The sequence below is a fragment of the Rhodamnia argentea genome, chromosome 9, assembly GCF_020921035.1.
Source record: "Rhodamnia argentea isolate NSW1041297 chromosome 9, ASM2092103v1, whole genome shotgun sequence".
NCBI lineage: Eukaryota > Viridiplantae > Streptophyta > Magnoliopsida > Myrtales > Myrtaceae > Rhodamnia > Rhodamnia argentea.
In genome coordinates, this window is record NC_063158.1 from 1070815 (window position 1) to 1091593 (window position 20779).

Consider the following 20779-nt stretch of genomic DNA (forward strand, 5'->3'; position numbering starts at 1 on the left):
TCTTTACTTGTACCATCTTTCTTTTAACAATTTAAGAGTAGATTATTATCTCGTTGGAAGTTTGATTTGAGTCCGACCTAGAGTTGTAATTACGAATGATCGAACCAAACCGAGTTGGCTAAATTTAAAACTTGAGCTCGACTCTAATTCAATCGGTTGAAGCTTGTTAATTGACTAGAAGAGAATCAAGTTTGAATTCTTGAGTTCAAGCTCCGCTTGTCTAAGATTTAGCAAACATCGAGTTCAACTCGAGGCGAGTTAGATTGGAAGCACCTGAGCTAAGCATGAGTTAATCTAGGACTTTGGGACTCAAAACTCAAATCTTTGGAAGTAGTCCGAAATCGAGAAGCAACACTTTAATCTGTATTATTTACAAAACGTGCACTTGATTAAAGCACATAGAATTGCAATTATGGAAATAGGCTCGCGGATGTACTTCCATATTCCAACTTCGGAAGAATCGAATCCGAAATTTGAGTACCATCTTGAGCAATGTTTTGTTATTGGTTTTTGTTTTGTTTAAGAAAAGTGCAATCTTGGTTCCGCGCAAATGCATTAGCCTGCCCGCCGCTCCAAAAGTATATTTCTTCGCACGGAGGAATGCTGGGAGAAAGAAAAGGAATTTGGAAGCAGCAGCCACATTGCTTGTTCAACCTCCGGGGTCTCCTCGTTTCTGCTTCGTCCTTCTCCCCCGGCCGCCGCCGAACCGCGTGGGCACCCGCAATGGCAGCTTCCACTGCGACGAGGCCCTCGGCCGCTTCATGATTCGCCTCACCAACAAGTTCTCCAACGCCGATAGCGTCTGCCCAGGAGACCCCCCCAGGTCTTTCCCCTTGTTCCTTTCGTTTCTCCCCCTATTCGTCTTCTTTGACTTTTTCAGAGAAAAACAAACAACCATAATTGAGATATAACAAAATGGTATCTTTAGTAGCTCAGCGGGTGAAAGCGGCAATTCTTTGGCTATTGTTTGAATTACGGGGTTTTTTTCCAATTTAATTTTTTTAAATTAAATATTTACAAAAATATTTTACAAAAATAAATATATACAGATTTGGGTCTCGCTCGGCAAGAGGGGTGCCACGCGGCGGGAGGGGGCCCCACGGGCCCGCTCGCCGGCCAGCGGCTGGCGAGCGGGCCGGGGCCCCTACCTCCCGCTCGGCGGTTGGGCACCGCTGAGCGGGCGGCGACGCCCCCCCTCCCCCGCGTGGCGCCCCCCTTCCCCTCTCTTTTGTGGCGCCCCCTCCCCCTCTCCTCTGTGCCGTTGTCCCCGCCTTCCGTGTGGCACTTTCCTTGCGTAAATTTGTGCCGCGAAAGAGTGGGGGCTCTTCTCTCCCCCGCATTTTGCGCACTATAGGGTTAGGCGCTACAGTATGCAAAATGCTAGTGCTCCTCTCTTCACTTCTTTAAATTCCCTCTTCCTCTCCTTCTCTCATTTCTTCTCTTTTTGGAAACGCTTTGTCGCTCTCCCTCTCTTTCAAACGTCCTTCGTCCGTCTCAAAACATTCTCTCATTTCTTCCCTCTTTCAAACTGTCTCTCTCTTAGACGCTCTTATTGTCCTTCAAACGTTCTCCCTTAGACACATTTCTTTATAGTTAAGTATTAATTTTTATTTATATGTTGTTAGTACTACATTTTTATATTAATATTTAAAATAATTCGGTACTTTTTCTTGACAGTTTGAGCTCCTCATTCGATGCGTGCGTTCTCTCGATAATTTGAGGTAAATTTCTTTTTCATTATTTTTTGCGGTTTCGTAAGTGTAGATTTATTTATGTGATTGTTATTTATATCTGAATTATCTATGTTACATATAGGTTATTAGTAATTTTTTTAAAATTGTTGTGAATGTAAATATTGTTTTAAAAGTTTAAAATGAATTTTTAGGAAAATAACTTTAAAAAAGAGGGTTATCGGATAGCCAATACGAGAAGTGTAGACCGCATTTGACCCGATTAAAAAAAATCAACGAGATTAGGGCAAATATTTTTATTTACCCTATGTCCAAGTATGCTATCGTGTTCTCCTTCATGGCTTTTTGTAGCGCTCTATTTAAAAAAAAATTTAACGTGTAGAGCCGTACTTGGAGACAGGGAAAATAAAAAAGTTTGGCCTAATGTGGTTAAATTTTTTTGACTCATTTTCACAATTATGTCCATATTCATTTTTAGGTTATCGGATGACCCGAGAATTGCAGGCCGAATTTGACCCAGTCCAAAAAAATAATTTTTTAAAATAATTTGAAAATTCGGAAAAAGAAAATAAAAAAAATTAAAAATTGATAAAAAAAAAAAGCATAGAAAAGGCAAAAAAAGGAAAAAAATCATTGAAAATTTGAAGAATTCAATGCTGTAATGGCCACAATGAAATGGCCATGGAATATTATGGATATTTGGCCCCGATTTAAAAAAAAATAATAATTTTGCAAGTTTTTTTCCAAATTAATTTTTTTAAAAAAGTATTTACTAAATTAATTTATAAAAAAAATATTTACAAATTTGGGCCTCGCTCGGCCGTGGAAGAGTAAATGGCCACAATCAATTTTTTTTTAAAATAATTTAGTAAATACTTTTAAAAAAAATAAATTAGGAAAAAACCCCCCAATTTTGCCATTCTGGGAAAATCTCTCCCAAAAAAATGAATAAAATTTCGAGAAATCCTGAAAAAGAGTAAATGGCCACAATCTACTATTATTGATATTCGGCCCCCGATTTAAAAGAAAATAACAATTTTGGCATTTTGGGAAAATATGTCCCAAAAAAATAGGTAAAATTTCGAGAAATCCCGAAAAATAGTAAATGGCAAAATCAATCGGCCATGGACTATTATTGATATTGGGCTGCCGATTTTAAAAAAATAACAATTTTTCTCTTATGGGAAAATTTCTCCAAAAAAAAAAGGGTAAAATTTCGAGAAATCCCGAAAAATAGTAAACGGCCACAATTAACTGGGCAAATCCTTATTTCGGTAATTTGACTTTCCGTGCTTTTGAAAATGAAGATTTTTCCCTTTTTGACAAATTGGCTATGAATTTTTTTTATTTCCCCATGCAAATCCTTAGGAATATATGATACATTTATTTCATTTCATTTGATATATTAATTGTTATAATATTAAATTGTTAATGAGCTCGGGACAATGTTTACTGAATTGTATGTGCGAAATAATTTGTAATTTCGTTATTTAGCAGAATGTCATCTTCATTAGTTGCGATTGTATACTGAGGAGGTAGAATAGTGCAAACAGAATATGGACATGATTATGAAGGCGGACAATCTATCATGTTCGAGTTTGCAAACATATCAACATTTGATGAGTTACGTACTACGATAGAGAGCGCGTTGAATATAACACCCAACCAGTATATTCATAAGCCGATATATAGATTCCCGATTTTAACATCGAATTGTGTCATATACGACATCATGGAGGTGCGTGATGATGGTACCGCTAAGATGATCAAGCAATTTGCACTTGAGACCGGTGCTACGAGGTTTTTACGGTTTTCTGCAACTATAGTTGAACACCAAGTGATAAATGATTCAGGTGAGGAAGGTTGTAATATCGATAAAGATGAAGTTGGTGTGTATAATTAGTACTTGGACCCCTATCATAATGATAATAATGATGGAGATGATAGCGATGAAGAAGATGATGAATGGATAGATAGTGATGACAATGATGAGGAAGATATCGAAGGTGATAATATGGAGGCTTACTACAACACCCATTGTAGTAATCCCATATTGCCGTTGGTACATCCGCCGCCATATTCAGAGATCGACTTTGATATGATGCAAGTCGATATAAGAGCCAAGCCGGGACGTATGTTATTTGATCCATCAAAAGAATTTGATGTTGGCATGTTATTTCCATCACGGGACGCGTTACGGTTAGGCTGAAAGAGTACTCTCTGATAAGAAATCAGAGCTTTCGCAGCGATATCACAAATAAGTCCCAATATGTGATAAGGTGCGGTAATCGGAATGGACCATGTGATTGGAGGCTCCGCGCGTCTAATAAAGCGGGTACCCTATTTTGGAAAATAGTTAAGTACAATGGGCCACAAACATGTAGTCATCCTCAATTGTCACGGGATCATCGACAACTTGATCGTAGATAAAAGCAATGGTTACCGCCCAATCGGATATCAGAATCAAGGCACTCATGGCGGAGATTCAAGACAAGCTGCATTTCGAACCTACTTATCGTAAAACTTGGGCAGCTAAACAAATGGCGATTGCCGAAGCTTTTGGAGGATGGGATGAGTCGTACGGTATGTTGAGAAAGTTCATGACCGAAATGATGGTAAGGAATCCAGGTTCTTATTTTGTGATCGATGATCACATGAACGTAGATCAAAGCTGCACCGTTTTCAACCGGATGTTTTGGACTTTTAAGCAAACGATTGAAGGTTTCGCAAGTTGTCGGCCTGTGATATTTGTTGATGGTACTCATTTGTACGGGAAGTACCGAGGAACACTCCTTGTAGCGGCCTCACTTGATCGCGACATCCATATATTCCCGTTGGCATTTTCTGTAGTCGATCGGGAAGATATTGATAATTGAACTTGGTTTATGACTACATTGCGGACATATGTTACTAGTAGGGATAATATTTGTGTAATATCGAGACGGACATATGGGGGATTAAAAGAGCAATGGAGACAAAGAAGGTAGCGTCCTCCATATGGCCACCACGAGATATTGCGTTCGTCATCTTGTAAGCAACTATAATGGACAATTCAAAAATGCCGAAGGCAAAGCCCTTATTGAAGCAACAGATGAATTTTGAAATTTTAAAATTTGATGAAAATACGTATTAACAATATTTGAGAAGGAAGTACTAATTATTATTGTAATATACAGCTTACGCAAATCAACAACGAAAGTTCGATCGTATCATGAACGAAATTAGGGGTATGGATGCACGCATGCATGGTGTGACCAGATTTCAAGGGACAAATGGACGAAGGCTTATGATGGAGGGAGAAGATATGGAGCGATGACAACAAATTTAGTTGAATCGATCAATGGCATCTTGAAGGGTTATCGTGGTCCGCCAATAAAAGTTATGGTAGAGAAGATATTCTATCGGTTGGTCCACTATTTTGATATAAGAAGAACAAAGTACGGAATGCAGAAGGACCAAGAACATGTATTTACACATTTTGCTCGTCAAACACTCGGGAAAAACAATCAACGTGCAAATAGGCACGAAGTTACATCTTTCGACTACGATGGAGGGATTTTCGAAGTTAAAACTGGACGTGACAGATCAAGAGGATTAGGGGGCCATAAACAGATAGTGTGCCTAGACCCGCGAATGTGCACATGTGGAAAATTTCAAGAGATTAAAATTCCATGTTCCCACGTAATTGCAGCATGTCAAGCATATGGAATTTGATTACGAGATGTACGTAGATGAGTGCTACACGCTGGATAAAACTCTTGACTGCTATCAGTATATGTTTTATCCGTTGGGGCATGTTGAGTACCGGTCCGAACCCGACGCACCGCCATTAGTACCGGACCCGAGACGCATTAGGAATAAAGGAAGGCCCCGTGCATCATGTATACGTAATGAGATGGACTGGAGGACACCGAGTTGTAGCAATTCCCGCATCCATTGCTCGATATGTGGGAAATCGGGGAATAATAGGAGTACTTGTGTACACGTGTCGTGTGACATTCCGAATTTCGACCGTAACTCTTGATAAAAGACCGAGTAAATTGGGATGAGTTATGTTCGGTTATATAATGTAGTCGTAGATAGGACGACTTGCTTTATTGATGAATTTAATACTCGATCTTGTATATGCGAAATAATATTTGATGATTGGTTGAGGTGTTAACACGCGGGCCCGCCCATCGAGTTGAGAATCTCTGTGACTATCCTAACATTTTATATTATAGACTTATGAATCTATGTTGCTTGAAATGATATAGTATGAAGTCTAGTTCCACTTTTATATTAATTCTTGAATTGTTGTTGATGTATCCTCGTTTGGTTATTAATCGCTGTATATGACGCATTTTAGAATTGTTCGGAAGTAGTATTGGCCTACTAACGAATTAGGGTTGACTTATTGAGATGAAATCTCACCCCGTTGTGGTACAACCTTTTGCGGACGCTAACCTCTAGCTATGCCGCCAAAGTGTTTTGGGGTACCGATGGACATTGATATGATCATCATTGAGTACCCGGTAGGCGATGATAAGGTCTACCTTAGGAAGGGAAGTATAATTTGGGTCGATGAAGGGAGCGATTACTGGATCCCACATACCTTTGAAGCTTGGTTCTATAAAGAGGGAGAAGTAGAACATGGACCGCTTAGGACTTTTGAGATACCTTATGGTATTATTCCGAGCTGGTGTAATAATAGACCCGCGGACGGTGAAGTGTTCAACCTTGAGCCCAAGCCTGAAGGTGAGCAATCGGAGTCCCCCAAACCCCCCGCAGATGATCGGATCGTCGAGCCCTCCGATGCGGATGTTGCGCCCGGAGAACCTTCCGAGTTTGAGCCCAAGATGGAGGACGAGTCCGAGCCCGAGATGAAGCACGAGTCCGACCCCGAAGAGGCTGAAGAGTGAGATGCTTTTTTGGATTACGACCCGCTAGCCGATGAGGACTTATCCGAGGACAGTGGCCTAACCTCGTTGTGTAGCTATATTATCTACCTTTTTATGCCCTCGTAGGATTGCGTTCGTATTTGGACACGTCTGTGGGATTTCTTTTGGTAGTTTTTTGTTGTAAGCTTCGAACCTCGTATCGCTGTATCCCTTTTCATTGAACTCGTTGTGTAATTTGGTTTTCGGTTATGTGATGTTTGTTTTTATGATATCCTGGATCATCTTGCTTCGTTGCATTCGGGTTTTGTTTAGGCGTCCGCATATGCATTTCATTTCGCAATTTTGGGTTTTTATATCTTAATTTATTGTGATGTTATAATATCACGGTTGCACGATATTTATTCATTGCTTCTGTTCCATATGTACATTAGATATGTCAATTTAATGATTGAGATAATATGACAATTGTAGATATGGCACAAAGGACTCATATTCAGCCGGGACCTCGGGATGATTCACTACTTACACGACATGCCCGATATAGATCAAAGACCGTATGGAACGCTCAGGTAATTGAGAAATTTAGTAGTTCATCCGCCATTCGTAACCCCAATATCAAAATTGATACTAACAGTTCATATCACATTTCACGTGCAGATGAAAATGCACTCCTTAGATGTCGGCGATCCATGTTGCACGTGGATGAACTTGATGAACGCATACTCCCGTATCTTCATGCTTCGGGATTTTATGGAGTTTATATGATGGGGTATTTTCAGTTAGATTGGCATTTGATTACTGCGTTGGTCGAGCGGTGGAGACCCGAGACCCACACCTTCCATATGCCGGAAGGTGAATATACGATTACGCTTGAGGATATAGCGGTGATCACGGGGCTGCCCATAGATGGACGTGCGATTCTCGGCCGCATCGATTTTAATTGGGGCACTCTTCGTGATGATCTACTTGGTGCTCGCCCACCTAATTTGCGTGGGACGCAGATAAACTTAAGTTGGCTGAGAGAACACTTGGATGATCTCCCTCCGGATGCCGATGACGTTATGATAGTACAACATGCTAGGGCGTTCTTTCTCCGTTTAATTGAAGGATGCATTTTTTCGGATAAATCGGGGGCACGGGCTAGTTTCTTGTTTCTTCCACTTGTTGGCGGACCTCAACAACCCTACGCAGATGCAGGTTGGGGTTCAGCGGCGCTTGCATGGTTATATCGGGAGCTATGTAGTGCAACCGATCCATCAAAACATCAAATTGGAGGTGCCCTACATGTATTGCAGATTTGGGCATGCGAGCGCTCGGATGTGTCGCCCCATCCTTGGCGGATCGTGATCTTTTAGAAGATGCACCTCTCGGTAGTCGGTAAGTGATCTATTATTTTTTTAGTTCATCGGTCATTAATTTTTTCCAGTGCGTATAATATATGAAAATCTCATTTTTTTTTCTTTATGCAGCTGGAGTCAAGGCCTACCGACAACGGAGGTCCCTACACATACGTTGCCACATTTGCGCTATCAACTTGATAGAATGGGATCAGAAGACGTAAGTAATAATAGCAACTAACAAGTTTAATATAATTTTAGCTTATAAATTAATTATTGATTTAATTTAATATGTTTTATTACCATACCAGATTATTTGGGAGCCATACCCCAATGACATTCTGGAGGCTCTACCATATTATCGCCGATAGGGACAAGATAGTTGGAGGGCTCATGTCCCACTCATCTATTCTTGGATAGTTGAGTGGTATTATCCGGATCGAGTACTTCGTCGGTTCGGTATGCAGCAACCAATACCTACTCATCCGCGTGATCATACTACGTTGCATGATATTGAATTAAGGCCAGTTAGCAAGGATTGGGTAGGTAAACACGCACGGTGCATTGATATGTGGGACCGTCGTATCGATTATATTGTCAATGGTGATCCCGCAACGGAGGCACTTCACTATCATTCGGGATATATGGAGTGGTACCATAGACATACCCGGAGGTGGATTTCTATTTCGAGGGCCGCAATGGGTGTAAAGGTTCGTGCAAATACTTTCAATTTGATTCGTTAATTATTTTTTAGTAACGTGATCTATTATCATTTCATAACTTTTGTTAATTTTGATATCATTACCGGGGTGATGGTGTTGAACAAATTTTGCATATGGGGAATATAGCTAGGGCAATGATATACGCTCGTAATGAGGAAAGACGACTAACAATGATGCCACCGCCCCAACCAGCAACTACAAGAACACCCGTTGGACCGCAGGATGATGACCCTCCCGAGACTGTTCAGCCAATGCGGAGGACTACTCGAGATCATCCAGGTGGTGATGTCGTCCCCTATCCCTTGGAGTATCATACGACAAATTTCACTCCGGGGTTCACTCCGGGGTTTGGCGAGTCAGATTTCACTCCGGGGTTCACTCTAGGATTTCGCCAATCAGATTTCACTCCGGGGTTCTCACGGTTTGCAGGCCCATCTCACGGGGGATCCGATTTTCAATATCCCGACAATACACTGCTGCAGACTCCGGCTACTTCTGCCGAGCCTTATGGATCCGATTTCTCTCCTTTTTCTCAATATCCTCATACGGTAGGATATGTACCATCCGGATGGGGCATATTTGCAGAAGATATGCCTTCGTCATCCACACATCCTAGTTATCCGGATTCTCGTCCTCGATGTCCGTACAATACTAGACTTCTCGAACAACGGAGACGACCTACTTGCGGAACAGGAGGTCATAGAGGAGGACAACATCATTAGTATATGTAATTACGGTTGACGATTGTTATATATTATGAAATTCTCATTTTTTTCATATATCTTACCAATTTTATTTTATGAATATTTTCAATTAATTACATAATTACAATATTATTTATTAATTATAGATTTTAATAAATTTTAACATTAATTACAACATATTTTTTTTATATATCTTACCAACTTTGTTTCATTTCGTATTTTTTTAATTATTGATACTTATATTAAGTATTGAGATTTTCATAATTTCTAAAAATCCAAAATTACAAAGCTGCAATTAAAAAATCCCCAAAATACTAAAAAAAAATAGAAAACCCCATCTAGACAATCCCCAATCGCAAAAATCCATCGTTCAATACCGCCAACGGCAGTGTATATTGATTAAGACGCCGTTTACCTTCAGTCGACCGAATTTGAGCCGATCTGATATCGTCGACCCGATCCGCCGATTCTTGACACATCACCATTTCACCTTCCGGTTGGATTTATGTCTATCCAATAGATGAATATATTATGAAAATCTCATTTTTTTTTTCATATATCTTACCAATTTCATTTTATGAATATTTTAAATTAATTACATAATTACAAGAAAAACGGCGTTTTTTTAGGAAAAAACCGGGCTTTTCTTTTTGTGTGGGAAAACGGCTGTTTTCCTTGTCAATTTTGCATTTTTCTCCCATCGGTGCTACTTCTTGTTATCAAATGAATCCTCCTTTCCCTCTTTCCTCTTCTTTCAATCTTTTTAGCCGATCGAATTGCATAATTACAATTTATTTATATGAATATTTTACCAATTTTATATTATGAATATTTTCAATTAATTTCATATATTGTTAAATATGTCTTGAATTTTATGTACTCGGTCCGGTTTATCACCCGATTCGACATATTTTTGTGCGGCCAAAAAAGTGGAGGAAAATTTGAGATTTAGTTTATCATGCGGAGAATTGGGCTGATAGGCTCAACTCGGAGCAAGTGAACAATTCTCCTTTGCGGTGCGAACGGATCTATGTGGGGGTTCGGAGGCAACGCCCCCGAGAAATTTTTTTTTGCGCCCTATTTTTTATACTACGGCTAGAGTTTCTTTTCCTTTGCTATTGAAGATTTTCCTTATGTAAGAGACGAGTGAGCCGTATACTTTTGTTCAGTCGAAAATCGACTTACGTAATCTATACTCTCCTTGATCATAGTGCAATTTTGTTTTGCCTTGTCCGTGGACGTAGATCACCTTGATCGAACCATATAAATCCTTGTGTTACGTGTTCGTTTTCGCATTTGTTTTTCCAACATATATCTTACCAATTTTTTTTTATGAATATTTTCAATTAATTACATAATTACAACATTATTTATGAATTATAGATCTTAACAATTTTTTCTATTAATTATTACTAATTATGTTATAAACATAAGCTTCGCAAAAAAATTTATGAACAAAATAAATATAACATGTTAAAAAAATACGAAATAAACTAAATATTATAAATATAAATAATTAAAACACTTAAAAAAGGAAAAAAAAAAAGTGGTGTGGGCCCACTGCCCAGCCGCTCGGCGGGCCTCGGATCGCCGAGCGGGCCGTGTGGGCCCGTGCCCGCCGCTCGTAGACGGGGCCGGCGGCGGGCCGGGCCCATTGCCCTGCGAGTGGGCGGGTGCCCGCCCGGCCTCGCCCGACCCGACCGCCAAACGAGGCCCAAATCGGTATATATTTATTTTTAAAAAATATTTTCGTAATTATTTAATTTAAAAAAATTAAATTGAAAAAAAACCCGAATTACGGGTATATGTTGACACTTGGTTCTGCGTACCTCTTGGCCAGAAGAATTGTGGGTTGTTTTTCTTATGTGATGTGTTATGGGAATTAATTGGAGATTGCAGGTGCTGGAGGAGGGGCTTGATGCTGTACTTGATGTTGGGGGTGTGTATGATCCGAGCAGAGACCGGTATGATCATCACCAGAAGGTTTTGAGGAGGTATTTGGGCATGGGTTTTCCACCAAGCTCAGCAGTGCTGGTTTGGTTTACAAGGTGCTAGTTGAACCTGAGTGTTTACCTCATTTCCATTAGGCTAGCTTTTACTTTCTACCTGGTTGTTTCGGTTTTTGATTTTCGGTTTGATGTGGTCTTGATTTTGTCTGTTGTTAACATGGTTTGTATCTTATTCTTCCCATGTTTAGCATTTTGGGAAGGAGATAATAGCTAAGGAGCTTCGGGTCGATGAAAATCATCCGGACGTGCAATGGTTGTTTCTTGTTGTGTATAAGAGATTCATGGAGGCACGTGTTTTTGCTTCTGACGCTTGTTTTTCTTTCCCTCTTTGGATGTTTACTGACTGAATCAAATAGCGATGGATGTACTGGCTTTTCCCTTTGATCATTAGCACAGAACAGTCTGGCTGGAATTTCACCTGTGCTTTTGCTGGAGTATAATTTCTGTTGGCAAACATAAATCAGTTTGGCTTTGGTCATTCATTTGCATTAGTTGCATTGATATAAATCAGTATGACACCAACCTGCCTCCAAGATATGAATCGTTTTCAGCAAGCTATGTCCTTGGCTGGCAGCGAGTTTTTAGATGTAAGGTTTACTTGAAGCGGTCTTGATGGTGGTATAACCGTTATCAGTCGTTTTAACAACTACTATGCTGATTCTCTTAGCTTTTTCTTTGATTTTCAGAGTGTACGATTTCATGCAAGGTCGTGGTTACCTGCAAGGTCCATTGTAATGAAGTGTATTGCAGCTAGACATGGAAGTGGAGAAATTATGGTTTTAAATCGATTTTTTCCCGTAAGTAACTGAATCTTTTATGAATTGAATTCTTTAGATAGAACTGGATTTTGTATGCGAATGAGGTATATCATAAACATCAGTTTGTTGGATAGTTATCACCCATGTACTTTATGTCTAATATATATGATTTGATCCATCTTTGTAGTGGAAGCTTCATTTGTTTGAGCTGGAGGAGGAGATGAAAATCAAACTTTCCATCAAATATGTGTTTTATCAGGTACCAATTCGAACCCTTTGGGCCATTTGAGGATTTGCTGTGTAGACATAGATTTAGGCGGAGAATTTTGTCTTGCTGTGTAGGAAATCAACATAGAGTAAATGGAGAACTTACTTATGCACATCCGTAATGGAAGAGCTTGATGGCTTTAGCGAGTGTCAAAGAAATCAAGGTCATAAATGGATCAAAGCTAAGATTCTGTGGATGCATCTCGTTACTGCAAGTGCACTTTGTTGCACCATGACCAAGAGCTGTTTTTCTTTTCTTGCCTTTCTGTTAAGCTTTGCTCTTAGAGAAATAGTAGAACGGCAATTGATAATTTTGACTACTTTTTGAACAAACAGTGATGTCTCTGCATGTGCAGGATGGCTGGAGCAAAAAATGGAGGATCCTGGCAGTTGCAGTGGCTCCCGACCGATTCGAAAGCAGGAAGGCTCTTCCAACTCAGTGCTGTGGTCTGAGAGACAACGAGCTCTCCACAGAGTCGAGCATCCTGGCTGTGTATTCGTCCACATGAGCGGGTTCATTGGCAGGAATCAAACTTAGGAGGGGGCTCTCGCGATGGCCAGAGGCGCAGCTTAAAGCTCCAAGTGGAAAGAAGATTGGATTCACCATTTCGTGGGGAGCGAGCTTTCTAGGGCGCCATGTTAGCTAGCAACCTGCGCTCGTATTTAGTCCCGATTGTCATTATCTCCCAATGACCTGTAACTTTAGATGAGATTGATCTGATTGAATAGGTCGCTACATAAGGGTTAATTAATACAGAAGAAGAGCAGGATTTGCGATTGGAATTTATGTAGGTCAGGGCAGAGATTGGCTCTTAATTCAGCTTTTACACAACATGTGCTGCATAGACTCTTCTTTGAACTCCTCTAGCTTTGCTTCTTTTCATTGGCAAGTCCTGTTGGGAAGAAAGTGAAAAAAGGAGCACAATGGTGCAAATCTCTTGAAACAGTTCATGAGGAAATTAGGTTGATATTTCGTGAAAAATAATATAATTTAAGGAAGGAAACAAAAGACAAATGAGACTAAATCAAGACTAATAGAACATGTTATGATTCAGTACCGTACTGAGTGGCGAGTGCGCGGGCAACAAAGGACCAACTCACTCGCACGTGACAAATCTGCGAGCCTGTCTTCTTCATCTGATATTCTTGACTTCTGATCGACTGCTAGTACTGCCACTGCTCTCTCTCTCTCTAGCTCTCTCCACCTAAAGCCCAACAAGAACCCCATTAACCCTCACAGCCACCCCAAATGGCGGCCACAACTACCACCGCCGTCGCCGCTATCGTCTCGCCGACCGCCAGTTCATCCCTCTCCACTCTCAGAAACCCAAAGCCGTCCCCTTTCTTCTTTTCCAGTCCATCCTCAACTCCACCAAATCAAAAACCACTAAACCTGACCACCCACTTCAAAACTCTTACCCCGGTCCGCTCCTCCGCCAACCCTTCCGATCTCTCTCCCTCCTCCTCTTCCCCCACCAACCCCCTCTCCCTCAAATCCCGCCTCCGCGCCGGCGAGACTCTCTACGGCATCTTCCTCCTCTCCTTCTCCCCCACTGTGGCCGAGATCGCCGGCCTCGCCGGCTACGACTTCGCCGTCGTGGACATGGAGCACGGCCCCGGCGGCGTCTCCGAAGCCCTCCACTGCCTCCGCGCCCTTGCCGGCACCGGCACCCCGGCGATCCTTCGGCTTCCGGAGAGCTCCCCGACCTGGGCGAAGAAGGCCCTCGACCTCGGCCCGCAGGGCCTGATGTTCCCGATGATCGACAGCCCGGAGTTGGCCCGAGATGCAGTGTCGTACTCCCGCTTCCCGCCCGGCGGCGTCCGCGGGGCGGCCCACTCGGTGGTCCGGGCCTCCAAGTACGGGATCGACGAAGGGTATTTGAGTAATTGCGAGGAGGAGCTCCTCATCATGTGTCAGGTACAAGAATGAATATTTAGGTGAAGGTTACAAACGAGAAAAATCTGGCTGGTAGCCATTTTATTCCTGAAAGGTAATGATCATATCTGCCAAGAAAATTGACAATTAGGAAAGATACAAATCGTTTAGGAGTTCCAAGAAGTTCATATTGGATTGAGCTTATGGCGATTCATGTAGCCAGATTCCACTTGTGAGTAGCTTTAATCTGTTTCTGCTGATTTAGCAATTGGCTTGAGGCCCGGCTCTTTAGATCCCTGGCGTGATATGAACATTGCATCCGCTCCAACCATGGTATCAATCATGCGTGAAATACCTTCCTTTGTTAGGTGGAATCGCAACAAGGCGTCCGAAATGTTGAACAGATCGCGGCCGTCGATGGGGTGGACTGCATCCAAATGGGGCCATTGGATATGAGCGCGAGCATGGGGTACCTGTGGGACCCCGGGAACAAGAAGGTGAGGGAGATGATGAGGGCAGCCGAGAAGGGAGTGGTAGGATGTGGCCGGGCCTATATGGCGGGCTTTGCGATGCCGTTTGATTCGCCGGATGATCTGAGGAAGAGAGGGTATCACATGGTGTCGGGTGCGGTGGACGTGGGGCTGTTCCGCGATGCCGCTGTCGAGGACGTGAAGATGTTCAAGATGGGGTTGGAGGATCAGAGCAGCGACAGCGACGGCGAGAGGGTGGATGGGAAGGATGCTGATGACAAGTACTGGAGTGAGTGAGGGAGGGAGAGCATGGAAATTGAATGGCATTTCAAGCTGCAGAAAAAGAATATATCCCAGAGTGTTTCGGCTTTTTCGGTCTTTTTAAGCAATTTTGTAAATTTGTGGAATATTTATCCTGGAAAAATGCTGAATTATATGAAATTTTCTTACTTTCTCTTGACTGAGATTGGTAATTTTCCTTGCTTCCGTGTTGCAGCAATCTGTTAATGAAGATCTGTAGTGTTAGAAAGCTCCGTTTCAGATGTTCAATGATTATACATCTGCAAATGTCACTTGGAAGCGGAAACAACTCTTTATCTTGTGCGGACATTGTACATGAGTTGGGTTTTAATTGGGGTGTTGTCTTAAAAAATCCTTTGCAAGGAAACAACAACTTGGGCTTGCGAGCTCTCATTTCTTATCCCCTTTCGAGCAAGACGTCCCCTTTCGAGCCCTTTCTTGCTGTCCAAGAAATTAATCCTCCAAAGAAAATATATTCTTCAAGCCCATATGAATTCAATACAGATACGGTTAAAATTGACATTCTACACTTGCAAGAAAAAAAAATTAAGGCAATACACTTTACAGATGACACTAATAATACATCATAATCTTACTCTAACAAATTACATCAAGGCTACGAGTACAGACATACCACCGAGAACCAGTCAGCCAATAACCAGCACATCAGGAGATGCATCAGTGGCAACATCTGGCGGGAAATTCCTCATAGATCTTATTGTATCGCTTTGACATCATTGTAAGAAGCAATCCAATGGACGTTAGTGGCCAAAATTGTTGAACCCAACCGACGATTACGGGGAACAAATGGCCAACAACCGAGGCAGTAACATTGCAAAGAGTTGACTGATGTTTAATTACTCCATGACACCACTGGATGGCCATTCTAGCTCACTATATCGACTTCCATAGCTCCGGAAACTGCAGGTTCTGAAAACTGCGCCAAAGCAGACTTGGGTTCCGCCGCTGCAAACGGACTCCTCATTTGAGCAGCAGTAGAGTCTACTTCCATCGCCGAAGCCCTCGGAGGAGAAGCCGGTTGCACCTCGACTTCGGGGTAAGCCGCCTTAAATCTTGCCCGCAGCCCTTCTTCTACTAATCGCACGCCATTCAACTGATTACCAAGAGACAACCACCTGAAAAATGACAGACCATCAGAACAGACCTCAAAGCAATGATAATACACAGGATGAGATTCTTTTTGGTGAAAATAAATCAATGTACACAATGAGGGGGGGCCTTCACCTTGGAAGAGCATCGGCAAAAAAACATGCATTACCCACTTAATCATTTTGACATTGTTTGTTCATCAACTATATACAGTTGTCCAAAATGCCTAGACTCTTCCACTGTTCCTTGTCCATAAGAGGAATATGCAAGTTTCACTTTTCTTCAGCAGCTTATTCTTATTTCCAAAAATTAAGGCCAGTATATTGAAAAACAATACCCTGAATGAGTGTTGTGCATGCGAGCAAACAACTCTAATTTTCTCGTCCTCGGACTAATTCTCTCCAGCAATGGATACATCTGCAGAACAGTGCTTTCATTAGCATAAGTTACAACAGACAATCTACATTCTATAATACTTGAAAAGCCCGAGAGATGTGGCTTCTGCAGTGCACAAGTTCCGTTGAGCCAGTATCTTCAGGCATTTATGAACGCATTCACCATTTTAAAATCGTAAAAGTGCTATCAGCAAACCCAGAGGACGGTATCAAAACAAATTTCACGCACTTTGGATCAGTTCCAAGAATTAGTGTGCGTGTAATTCACTAACCTCGTCTGGTTTACGGCTAGTCTCTCGAACCTCAGCAACAATAACATCAGTATCAATGTTCCTGTTTACTTCGGGGTTCCCCTTAATTCCAACAAGGCAATGCTCTTTACTGTGGTTGAGCCAATGGCCCGTGCGGCCTGTTCTGATGATCCGCTGAAGCTGATTGGTCTTCACCCAGATGATTTCCTCAACACGCTTGTACCCCCAAAGTTCCAAACTGTAACATGTAAATAAAATGATTGTGCAAGAGCATGATAAATGATAAACAGCATGAGTTCATTCATAAATAGCAGTGTGAGCTCTAATGTCAGGTCCCTGTGGAAATGATAAAGCGTCACTTACTCGTTTAGTTCAAGAGGAATTCAACAAATCTGAACAACTGGACCGCCACTACCTCATCTAGTGACTCCCACACAAGCACCTATGCAACCTCAGTGGAGTTCATCACGTGTATCTAGTCTTTCCTTCCCCATGGAAAGACTTTATCAGGTAAATAACAAAGGCACATGCGCTAAAAATGTTAATCAAATCAGTCTATCCAAACAGACAAGCACATACCATTCACGTCCGAGCTCCATGGCACGTCCAGTGACCCACAGAAAAATCAGGCCATCAGTCTGCAATGCTGGAACATTGAGATTTCGCATCTCATCATCTGCCATTGTCCCATAAGGCAATTCCATATGGATGTCCCAAGGAGGATCTGCCATTATAACCCCGAATTGCCCTATCACGTCCATTCTAAAGTTCCGGATATCACAATTGATCCACTGAGCTTCACCAAGTTCTACTTCTGAACAGTATTCCGCACGCTGTGGCTTTAATGGCTTGGAAGGTGCTGCTGCTGCCCCCATCATCATTGGTGGCGCATCTGGTGTTGGGTCAAGCTCATAATGAACATACTTGCATGTCTAAGGAAAAGAAAAATCAATCAGATTTAGTTAAAGCTGCAACCGAGGATGCCCAAGGAACAAAGATAGAGATGAAAAAGACCTTCATGTGCCGGCAAGTATCAAGGAAAGAACAATCCCCTAAGTTGACGTCAGTATGTGAAGCAATTATTCGCCGAAAATGAACCTGAAAGAAGACATTTTCTTAAGGTAAATACAGAACCTGAACATATGAAACAATGGTGAAGTAGTCACCTGAGTACAAAATCGGGAAGAAATAACAAAAGCTTGTGGAGGGCCAATGTGTCAGTTTACACGTCTTATAACAGAAGAACAAACATTTCAAAGCATTTAAAATTGCTAAATAAGTAAGTATAACTTCCAGAAGTATAGGTCCATGAACAACATTCAACCTTTGTTCATCCAAACAAGCAGTTTGAAGCTGTAGCTCTTACGTTTGTTTTCTTTCTTCACATTTACGTTATGGCCACAACAAGTATATTATTCCGCCATCATTTAAGAAGGTGCATAATGTAAGCTTAAGTAAAACAGGACAAACACCCAAGTACCCCACAAAAGACCACTGACATTAAAAAGGCATAGATCTGATTTTCATTCAATTTATCCCAGTTTGATTGTGGAAGGCAAAGAGGGTAATTCTGGCTGGAGGATGAAAAGGCTGAGGAAGGCAAGTTTCAAGGAGAAAACCAACACTAAAACTAATAATAGCCTCTAAAAACATGCAAAATCATAAAAGAGCAGATGAGGCAAATAGCACTCTCTAAGCTGGTCAATAATGCAGAAAACCATTCATAGGAAATATCTGTACGCAGACAATAGCCCAACCAGTAAAGGCTTGCAACTTGAAGCTGCATGCATTGTTGCAACAGTTGCACATATGATGACTGCACTTGCATCGCCACAGCAGCTTCTAGAGGTTTAGTACCTTCTACTAATTACTTAGAAGCTGTTTGCTTGTTTAAGACTTCCGTTTGGAATTAGTACTGGAAAAAAGGGAAGTAAACATATCGCAATGTGAATGTGATGCACTCTCAAATAAGAAACACTTAGAAGCCAAATGTCACCATCAGCTCCTTAAGAAACTGATAGAACTACAAAAGTCCACAGTACACAGCCTAGCCATCGAGAATGAATCCAGCAACAGAGTACTTGCAATCACACTTACTTAACAAACAACTGCCAAACACAATCTGTTGTGTACCTTTTCACACGCCATAAAGGACCCAGATTGGCGTCTGCAATCTTCTTTAGTGAGTGACAAACAGTATTCCTTCAACTGCGACCCACCTTTTGTTTTAAACTGCAACACAAAGCATTCAATAAAGACCTTGATCAGATAAGCTATCACATTCACTGATATATAACCCCAAATACAAATTGGAAAAGCTTCCAGACAATGCTAGTGCCGACGCAGAACAAAGCATCCAAAGAGTCAACCAAAAGCAACATGAATCTCAATACCTTGGCAGCCACAGCAGTTTCCTTTGCAGTCGGCCGGTGAATCAGGTCCAAAAGCTCCTCTCCAGTTTTCGACTTCTGCATTTCTCTGAAAGACTTCTTTTTCAACAATGCCTCAAGATCCTTCATATCATCCTCTTCTGTCCTTGGCTTCTGAGACAACCCGTTTGGATTCAGCCCCAGAGGAGGTCTATGCATCGGAGGAATGCTGATTCCTCTAGGAATTGCCATCATGCCCATTGCTCTAGGCATGCCCCGAGGTCCCATCAATGCTCCAGATGGTCCACCACCCGGAAACATTGGTGGGACCCCTGAAATGTGGGGGTCGCCACCAGCTCCCATCCACATGTCCTGCATTGGCCTAACTGGTCCTCCCATTCCGAAGATCCCACCATTCACATCAGCTCCACTATTTCCAATCCCCTGCCCACCACGATTCTGATTTTGATTAGAATTATCATCCCCTGAACTTGACTCCTGCTGCTGTTGCTGCTGCTGATCCTGCCCACTCTCCGGCAGTTCCTTCAAAAGCCGAGTCCTGTCAATCCCCAAAACCATCACCCGCGACTTACCGCTCACCACAAACTCCCCCAACTCAACCCCACCGTTATCCTCTGCCATTGAGCGCAGTGCCATCTCCACCGCCAATATTGCGCCTGATTCTCCGCCCACCTCCCTCAAAGCCGCCTTCTCCGCTGGGGTCGCATTCTGGTCGTTCTCCAGCTTCCTCAACACCGTCGACGAGTCGATCGCGGTGAAGGGGACCCGCTCCAGTAGGCACACTGCCACCATCGACCTGACAACAGACAAGGGGCTGTTGCTCTCATCAAGCGAGAATTTTTCGCTCTCCGACCGAGAAATCAGACTCAGCTCTGCCGCCCCCTTCGAATTCGAGGATCTGGGGACGGCGGCGTTGTCGGGGGTCGCCGGGCGATTCGGGTCGGAGGGTTTTCTGGGGAGGGGATTAGGGCTGGGGAGAGGGGGGATGGGCGTGAAAGGGCGGTGGTTGAAGGCGGAGACGACCTTGAGGGAGAGGTCGATGGAGGAGACGAGGTCGGGGAATAGGGTTTGGAGGGAAGCGAGGAGTTGGAGTTGGGTGCTGCTGGTGGAGTGAATCCGCGACTCGAGCTGCGAAGCCATGTCCTTGACGGTGGTGGCGACGACGGCTTCTTCTTTGCCGTCCGATTGGGTCTCCATTGGTGGCGTTAGCGAAGATTGAGGTCTGAACTGAGGAACGATGATGAAGCTTTGGCGGTTCCAAGGGTTTAAGGTTTAGGCAAAGATCGTTCCTTGCCCCAAAGATTCAACTGCAACTAGGAAAAGTCAGTTTGGATTGCATTCGAGAAAGGAAACATATGTTTCCCCGAAATAAAAAGACAAATACTTTGTTTTATTGCATTCATGAAAGATTGAACTAAATTGTTTTGAGATAAGAAAGATTTTGAAATAAATATAAGAGAAGCGGTAGAGTTTGAATAGAGAAGATGCATATGTTAGATATAAATATCTCATTTAAAAATGCCTATAAGATCTCCACATGGCAAATATTTTAGCAAAAAAAACAACTTAATGAGATAAGATCATAAAGATAAACGAAAAGAAAATTATCAAGTTATGAA

At 42.2% G+C, this 20779-nt stretch overlaps 2 protein-coding genes and 1 pseudogene across 2 annotated transcripts; 2 read left to right on the forward strand and 1 right to left on the reverse strand.

Moving 5' to 3' along the window:
* The first annotated feature begins 600 nt into the window (after nt 1-600).
* LOC125316680 lies at nt 601-13337 on the forward strand (annotated as a pseudogene).
* Nucleotides 13338-13464: 127 nt separating this feature from the next.
* Nucleotides 13465-15174, forward strand: LOC115740842 (2-keto-3-deoxy-L-rhamnonate aldolase). The gene is made up of 2 exons (XM_030674463.2): nt 13465-14286; nt 14613-15174. The coding sequence occupies exons 1-2, from the start codon at nt 13618-13620 to the stop codon at nt 15009-15011; spliced, it is 1068 nt and encodes a 355-aa protein (XP_030530323.2). The 5' UTR covers nt 13465-13617; the 3' UTR covers nt 15012-15174.
* A 551-nt stretch (nt 15175-15725) lies between these two features.
* LOC115740788 (N6-adenosine-methyltransferase MT-A70-like) lies at nt 15726-20494 on the reverse strand. The gene is made up of 7 exons (XM_048285358.1): nt 19164-20494; nt 18904-19002; nt 17785-17868; nt 17350-17702; nt 16792-17008; nt 16462-16541; nt 15726-16150 (listed from the first exon to the last, which is right to left on the reverse strand). Exons 1-7 carry the CDS (start codon nt 20355-20357, stop codon nt 15901-15903), a joined length of 2277 nt encoding a protein of 758 aa, XP_048141315.1. The 5' UTR covers nt 20358-20494; the 3' UTR covers nt 15726-15900.
* Nucleotides 20495-20779: the final 285 nt, after the last annotated feature.

Bases quoted from the DNA above. Each gene is read 5' to 3' on its own strand.
- LOC115740842 (XM_030674463.2), top strand. From the start codon at position 13,618: ATGGCGGCCACAACTACCACCGCCGTCGCCGCTATCGTCTCGCCGACC. The intron at 14,287-14,612 runs GTACAAGAATGA...TTCCTTTGTTAG, and splicing joins AGCTCCTCATCATGTGTCAG to GTGGAATCGCAACAAGGCGT.
- LOC115740788 (XM_048285358.1), bottom strand. From the start codon at position 20,357: ATGGAGACCCAATCGGACGGCAAAGAAGAAGCCGTCGTCGCCACCACC. The intron at 17,009-17,349 runs GTATGTGCTTGT...TACATGTTACAG, and splicing joins ATGGAGCTCGGACGTGAATG to TTTGGAACTTTGGGGGTACA. The intron at 16,151-16,461 runs GTATTGTTTTTC...GTCATTTTTCAG, and splicing joins ATGCACAACACTCATTCAGG to GTGGTTGTCTCTTGGTAATC.